We start from the raw sequence: 8,028 nt of genomic DNA, 5'->3' as shown, positions 1-8,028 counted from the left end.
TAGCACTAATATTGATTTTAAATCAATTTTGTCCATTCCTATGGTGTGTGTGAAAGTGCTAGATATTGCATTATCGAGAGGATAAACTTTGTGGTTAAAATTCAGAGGTAAAAGAGTTTTAATGATTTACAAAGTTTTAATAATTTTCATATCCCTTATGGGTGGTGTATGATTTGCAGCATACATTTGATGAAATCACCTACATGAGTGTCAAGTGGGGCCGCTTGCATGAGATCTTGGCAAGATCTTTATAGCACTCATGAATACCGGGCACGCGCATGGCCTTGTAGCGCAACACAGCGATAACAACAAGTAATGTGGGGGTGCATTGTGATTGATAAACCTCTAACACATACTAAGTGTCTTGGTTCATATAGCTTGCTATACCAACTACACTATGTGTTACGTTCATCAATCTAAGACTGGTTCATATAGCTTGTTATACCAGATTTGATGCATTACATCTTAGATTAACCCATTTTTTTTTCTTTCTTTCTTTATCTTTATCTTTTGCAATATGTGGGGATTGTTGTAAAACAGAAAATAGATATTGCCAAAGAAAACAAAAAAGTGGTTTGTGAACTCCCATTGCTTGGTCAATTCAATTTTGAACGTGCAACAACAAACTAAATGCAGTTATGAACGTGCAACAAAAACAAATTAGTTGCAACAGCAAATTGAAATCAGTTATGGAGATGGAAAAAGCCTTTGATTCCTCTTCCTATATAAAGAGGGATTTCATCCTCTTCAAAATCACATCTCTCTCGTTCTATTTTACTACATATATAACCCTTTTCTGCACTATCATTTCAATAACTAAAATGCTTCATGATCTTAGCAACAAATATGCAAAGTTGTGTACAATATTACCTGCAAAATCATCTTAATATTTATTTACAAAGAATTTGAAAATAGAAATGATATTCCCAAAGTCTAATCTCAAGACCACAATGAGGTGTTCTTAGCCAAAACTACATTTGATAAAAAAGAAGAAGCTAGAGATGCCTCCTAGAAGAGAATCACAAGGTCAAACACATGCATCAAAATTAAAGAACTGTTATGTATCCACATCAATTTCTTGTCTTTATATTCAATGTTATAATTATGTATATATTTCTTTTAAAAGAATGTCAAATGTGCACAGTAGTTGGTGAGTCTTACTAGAAATAATGATAAAAGTTATGGTTTACATCTAACAGTGTTACAATATTTACAAGAAGTCCCCATAAATTTCACAACACTCCATTCTCTCTGTTTACTGCCTCTATCTACTGTAATTACTTTTCCCTGATCCCATGATTTTTTTGATTATATTGATACAACAAAATGTTGCAGATGATAGAAATTACATAATTAAATGTATTTGCAGCAGCTATTAATAGGTTTAGTGGTAGCCGTGGTAACAAATGTTGGATCTCTATCGTAAACCATTCACATGCCCAAATGGCTCAGTTCTAGCTCTTGGTTTAGCTTTAGCTGCTTTCTCTGGGCCTCCAAACACATTCCACAACCTCAATGTTTCATCTGCCGCTGCTGATGCTACAGTGCAACCTTCAGGACTCTGCAGAAAGATGACATTACAACACAAATCAGGAAAATCTCAAAATTGACAATCTGATGAGGTTTCTACTCAAGAAAATAAAAAACTAAATTACTTGAGTCATGGAAAGAACTCTTGAAGTATGACCGGTGAGCTCTGCCATCTTGACCATTGAAGGATATTTCCAAAGTGTTAACTGATTTCCGGCATGACCATGAGAGCTGAGCAACTCCCTCTCATTCTTGTTCCAAAGCAAAGAAGTCACCTGAGAACCAGTGTCAACTGAGTTCAAGCATGCACCTGTGTGAGTATTCCAAAACTTGATGCACTGATCGCCACTGCCTCCACCAGAAGCTACCAAATTTGCTTGGAAGGGGCACCAAGCAATGGCTTTAACAGCAGATGCGTGATCTTCAAGCCTGTGAAGCCACTGTGTTTCCCTATTAGAAGAAGCTCTAGCTCTGTCCCATATATAAAGTAGATTGTCATTCCCTCCACTGGCTAACTGCGATCCAGAAGCTGACCATTTCAGCCCACAAACCTCTTGCGAATGCCCTCTGTAGGTGTCAACAATATGCGATCTAACTCTTACGTCGTTGTTGACAATTATACCATCCATCCCCCCAGTTGTGAGTATGTGATTGTTCCATGCCAAAGACCCAACTCGCTGCCTGTGCCCCCCTCTCAAAGTTCTCAACTGCAAAAGCAAACAACAATAGCATTAGTAAAGTAGAAACAAACAAGAATAACGTTACTAATTTATTATAGAGCTTTTTCTTAAGATCATAAACCTGTATATACGAAGCTGTATCCCATAGTTGCACTTCAGAGTTGTTCAAACCAACAGCAATATGCTGTCCATCAGGAGCCCAGCTAACGGATGTGACAGGGCCATCTTCATCATCAACTGTGACAAGTTCTGAGGTAGAACGGTTTGTTTCATTCCACAAGTACACTGTGTTTCCAAGAGCAATTGCAAGAACATTTCTACTTCCCCAGTCTAGTAAATTCAGATAATAGTCATCAAGAAGATCTGGAGCATCCAAAGTCTTCTCGGAAGTCTGATGATAACCAACAAATAAATTAGCACAAAATGTTGAATAATGGTTTACCACCAAACTCAATCAATTAAGGTTACAACTCGGACCCACTTGAATTGAAAAAAAATCCACTTAGAGTGTGTTGGGTTTTATGGTGAAAATAATGAGAGTTGATTGTGACAAGAGTCAAACTTGATTTTATAAAGAAAACATATAGATATTTTGTTATTGCTAGATAAAATTGATGTTAGCCCCAAACCTCAGTTTGACTAAAAAGTGATAAAAAGTAGCTTTTGCTTTAAATTTGAAAATTTTACACAGCTTCATAGACAACTTAGTAGAGATAATCAAACCTTCAATTATAAATTGAGGAACAATATTAAGTAAAGGATGCTAATAGATCCAAGTAGTGCACCTGAGGAATAACTCGTCTGGGCTTGGCTGGTTTATTATCCTGGATAAGAGTGGAGAACTGAGAAGGGATCAAGTCATGTCGCTCTGGTGGCTTGTTCTTGAAGGCAAGAATTCTGGTCCGGTTCAAGTTTAAAGATTCTGCAAGCTGCTTCCTGTAAGCCTCTCTAGATGGGGAACTAGCAATTGGATTTTCCTTACCTTTGTTCCTCTCAGTAAGCATGCAGTGAGCATAATCAAAGTCCATTGCCGACCTATTTGGTATGAATCTGTCCAACTGATGATGTTCAAAGAAAAAGAAAAAAACACAACAGAATCAAACACTTTCATAAACAAATGATCGTCACTAAAAGATTTACCATGTGTAGATTTATTTAACCATGAACTATATAGATTGAATACCAAATAATTATCAATAAGAACCTATCAAAACGAACGCAGAAGAATCAAATACCTTTTTCAATATATAAATTCAGAAAGAGAAGTAAATATTTATAATGTATATATTTATTTAACCACCGAATTATATAGTTAACCACCAAATGATCATCACTAAAAACCTCTATTCACAGTGACAAAAGAACAAACACAAAAGAATCAAACACTAGTTTTTCATAAAGAAAATCAGAAAGATAAATAAAGAGTTGTTATGAGTAGAATGCAACCATCTAATGTATTACAAAAAGATTAAACACGAAATGAGTATCATCATTTAAAACCTCATTTCACATTTGAAACTCTGTTTGCGGAGTAATCGTGGAAGCTACACACACAAATTCCACAATCATGAAGAAAGACATCAAAATTATTTTCTTACATTTTCTTTGGAATTCTTTCTGTGAATAAATTGCTGCTGAAGAGGGTAGCGTGATCGGGTTTTGATGATTGGAGAAGAATTAAAGAATCCTGTTTCCATTGTTAGGAAAACAAAAACAAAGACAAAAAAAGAAAAGGAAACAATATGGAAAATAGAGAAAGAAAAGGAAAATAAAGCATAAAAAGAACCCTGCAAAAATCTTTAGACAAAGCACAATCTAATAGAATTGATGAGTAAAATTTAACAGAATGAAAGAGTTTGGAGAGTCCTGTGATGAATTTTGAAGCAAATAGAGAGAGATTTGAATGATTAAGATAATTAAATTGAGGGGGATTATATGTATATATAGTAGAAATTTTGATAGGTAAATGAGAATTTGGGTTTTGCAAATTATGTTACGGGAGATTACGTAGAAACAACTATTTTTTCCTTTATTCGTGAAATAGCCGTTGTAATATTTATTTACTAAATTACTCTTTGTTTAGAATTGACAAATCGCCTACAGTAGCCAATACTCAGTCTTTTTCTACACTTTTTTTTTTGTCAGAGATTGTTAAACCGAATATAATATTAACATACTGTTTAACATGTTATTTTTAATGCATATTTTAATCGTTAGTTAAATTTTATTAAAAAAATTATAAAATGAAGAAAGATATTTGATTTTATCCTCCAAATAATAAAATTATTGTTATTTGTAATTTACAAAAACACAAAACATTTTCATGTCTACATTGCATCATACCATGAAATAAAAAATAGCTACTAAATGGGGACAAAAAATCAAATACATTTTTTTTTATAAAAGTTAGGTGTCATTATACAATTTGACATTTTAGCTAGGCTGACATCTCAAGTAACAACTATCACTGTCTCACCTGAAAAAATATTATTAAAAAAGAGAAAACACAAACAAAAATATGGGGAACTAGACCAAAACACATACTTTAACAAAAAACGATATATAGGTAGATTATACTTATTCATAAAGAATTCTAAGAACAAACTATATAGTAATTCTTTGAAGAAGGTTAGCAATTTTCGTTTCTTTTCTATGTGGCTTCAAGACGCTTCATGTATGAAGCTTATTCATGATTCTTGGGCTAATAAGGTTGTTGGTTGTCCTATGTTTATTTTACATCATAAGTTAAAAAGGTTGAAAGTTGAGCTACGTGACAGGAATAAAAATTCTTTTGGTAATGTTCACAATGCAGTTCTTCTTAAACAGGGTCTTCTGCTTGGTATTCAACAAAATTTAGAGACTGCTAGTATGTCTGATATTGATGGACTTCTCTGTCAAGAAAGGATCGCTAAAGAGGAGCTTGATCAGGCTCTTCACTGTCAATATTTGTTTTGGAAAGAAATGACTAAAATGCTTTGGTTTAAAGATGGGGATAGAAATACTGCTTTTTTCCATGCTGTGGTCAAGAGGAGGAATAATTTTAGTGGGATTCATCGTCTACGAATTGATAATGTTGTTACTGAGGATCCTACACTCATTGAGGAACATATTTTGGACTTTTATAAAACTCTTTATGCCGAGTCTATTTCTCATGATCAGGATGCAAACAATATGGAAGATTTTATTGGTACTTATATTCGTGAGCTGGTTTCCTCTGAGGAGAATATGATGTTTCTTAAATGTCCTGATTTTTTGGAGATCAAGAATGTTGTTTTTAACCTTAATGGTAATAGTGCTCCAGGTCCTGATGGCTTTGGTGGTGTTTTTTATCATTCTTGTTGGGATATTATTGGGACAGATGTTTGTAATGCAGTCCAACAGTTTTTTAAACAAAACTGGGTTCTCCCTGGAATGAACAGTAATGTGGTATCTCTTATTCCTAAGATTCAGGGTGCTGAATCTATTAAAGATTACAGGCCGATTGCTGTTGCTAATTTTAAATTTAAGATTATTTCCAAGATTTTGGCAGATCGGCTTGCTCTTGTGGCTGCCAGAATTATTTCTCCTAATCAGTATGGGTTTGTGCAGGGCAGACAGATTCAAGATTGTATTAGTATTGCTTCTGAAGCTATTAACTTGCTTTCTAAAAAGGTTCACGGAGGCAATGTGGCTTACAAAGTTGATATTCACAAAGCTTTTGACACTCTAAGTTGGAAATTTTTACTATCAATTTTGTCACGCTTTGGTTTTCACCCCTCGTTTGTCGGTTGGATTAATACTATTCTCTGTTCAGCTATGCTTTCTATCAGAATAAATGGTAGTTTGGTGGGTTTTTTTCCTTGTAGTAGAGGTGTTAGACAAGGTGATCCTTTGTCTCCTATACTTTTTTGTCTTGCAGAGGCAGTTCTTAGTAGAGGTCTCTCAAAGCTTGTGAATGATAAGAAGATTCTACATATGGCTAGTCCACAAGGTTTTCTCACTCCCTCTCATATTTTATATGCGGATGACATTTTTATTTTCTGTAGGGCGGATACTAAGTCTCTTAGAAATTTGAGAAATTTTCTTAAAACATATGGTGATTTCTCTGGTCAATATGTTAATAATTCTAAGAGTAGTTTTTTCACCATGGATAATTCTACAAGATTTGTCACCAAAATTCAGCGTATTCTTTCTTGTAGTCATGGTTGTTTGCCTTTCACTTATTTAGGAGTGCCTATCTTTGTTGGTGCTCCAAGGGGTCGTTTTCTTCAACCTTTGGCTGATAAAGTCAAATTGAAGCTAGCTTCTTGGAAAGGTAAATCTCTTAGCATGATGGGTCGAGTTCAGTTGGTCAATACGGTGATTACGGGTCTTCTAGCTTATAGTTTTAATTTGTATAAATGGCTTGTTTCTCTTCTTAAGCAAGTTGAACAGTGGTGTCGAAATTTTATCTGGACTGGTGATATTCTGAAAAAAGGTATAGCTACTGTTAAATGGGATACGATTTGTTCTCCCCTTGAGAATGGAGGTTTGAAAATTATTAACCTTCACCATGAAAATAATGCTTATCTTCTTAAGCTTGCTTGGAACTTTGCTTATAGCAACAAGCCTTGGTCTCTGCTCTTGAAAGCTAGGGTCCTTAAATCAAAATATGAGTTTCAAATGGTTTATAGATCGTCATCTCTTTGGCCTGGAATTAAGCAGTTTTATTCTACTATACTTGATTATACTTCTTGGACTGTTGGTACAGGTTCTCTTATTAATTTTTGGAATGATAAATGGTGTGCTACTTCTTCTTTAGCAAATATTGCAGGATTATCTGATGGTGCTAGTATTCCGAATACAGTCTCTCTGTTTTGGACAGGTAGTGATTGGAGTATTCCATTGTCTTTACAACAGATGCCTCATCTTTTTAGTCATATAATGGTTAGGGCGGTACAGGATATTCCTAATTGGATTCTAGATGAGTCTGGTCGTCTCACTCTTAAATCAGCTAGGACTTTTTTCTTGGATCCAGGGGTTTCTTGTGGTTGGGGTAAATTTATTTGGTCTTCATATATTCCGCCTTCCAAAACTCTTGTCCTTTGGAAAGTTTTTCATGGGCGGCTTCCTACAGATCAGCATATTCAAAATAAAGGTTTGCATATTTGTTCTATGTGTACGCTTTGTGAAAAGCACGAGGAATCTATTCAACATTTATTTTTTGAATGTGCTAATGCTTTGCGTATTTGGAGTTGGGTTCAACACATTTTTCCTACTTATCATTTCTCTAATAAGGATGATCTTCTTTCTTTTATTAAGAGTGATGGTAGTCCGTTGGTTAAATTAATTAAGCTAGTTGTGATAACTTTTTCTATTTGGATGATATGGCGTATGAGGAATTATGCTCGTTTTCAGGATAAGATTGAGGTTTCTAGGGCTATTTTGGTTATTAAAGACTTAACTTGTCTAGTGGGTAATTCGTCTAAAGCTTCAATGAAGAATGATATGTTTGATTTCAATGTGCTAAAGTTTTTTGGTATTAACACTCGTACTGGTAAAGTTCTACGTCCTCTTCCTGTTAGATGGGAGTTTCCTTCACCAGGCTGGGTAAAAATTAACACTGATGGGGCTGCTAGGGGATATCCTGGTCTTGCTACTTGCGGAGGTATTTTTCGTGGGAGTATGGGGGAATTTATTGGAGCTTTTTCTGCGTTTCTTGAAGTTCAGACTGCTCTGGTTGCTGAGTTTTATGGGGTTATACATGCTATGGAGGAAGCTCAAAAGATGGGGCTTACTAATGTCTGGCTGGAATGTGATTCTGCTTTGGTTTGTGCTGCGTTTACTGCTAGGACAAATG

General features: G+C 35.0%; 1 protein-coding gene across 2 annotated transcripts; it reads right to left on the bottom strand.

Annotated features, from left to right (window-relative positions):
- Nucleotides 1–1,151: 1,151 nt before the first annotated feature.
- On the bottom strand, nt 1,152–4,124 carry LOC137837387 (cell division cycle 20.2, cofactor of APC complex-like). 2 transcript variants are annotated; one of them, XM_068646362.1, is made up of 6 exons: nt 3,809–4,124; nt 3,193–3,268; nt 2,996–3,132; nt 2,332–2,601; nt 1,656–2,237; nt 1,152–1,561 (listed from the first exon to the last, which is right to left on the bottom strand). In XM_068646362.1, the coding sequence occupies exons 1-6, from the start codon at nt 3,905–3,907 to the stop codon at nt 1,418–1,420; spliced, it is 1,308 nt and encodes a 435-aa protein (XP_068502463.1). In that variant the 5' UTR covers nt 3,908–4,124; the 3' UTR covers nt 1,152–1,417. The 2 variants fall into 2 exon arrangements, with proteins under 2 accessions (XP_068502463.1, XP_068502462.1); XM_068646361.1 differs by having other exon boundaries at nt 2,996–3,268.
- Between the last annotated feature and the right edge of the window lie 3,904 nt (nt 4,125–8,028).

Source organism: Phaseolus vulgaris, chromosome 4 (assembly GCF_000499845.2).
Source record: "Phaseolus vulgaris cultivar G19833 chromosome 4, P. vulgaris v2.0, whole genome shotgun sequence".
Taxonomy (NCBI): Eukaryota; Viridiplantae; Streptophyta; class Magnoliopsida; order Fabales; family Fabaceae; genus Phaseolus; species Phaseolus vulgaris.
Note: the sequence above shows the minus strand (reverse complement) of the source record. Positions and strands in the feature narration are given on the sequence as shown.

Coding starts and splice junctions, on each gene's coding strand:
- LOC137837387 (XM_068646361.1), bottom strand. CDS start 3,907: ATGGAAACAGGATTCTTTAATTCTTCTCCAATCATCAAAACCCGATCA. Junction 2,602..2,995: donor CCAGACGAGTTATTCCTCAG/GTGCACTACTTG, acceptor GGTTATCATCAG/ACTTCCGAGAAGACTTTGGA. Junction 2,238..2,331: donor ATACAGCTTCGTATATACAG/GTTTATGATCTT, acceptor TTGCTTTTGCAG/TTGAGAACTTTGAGAGGGGG.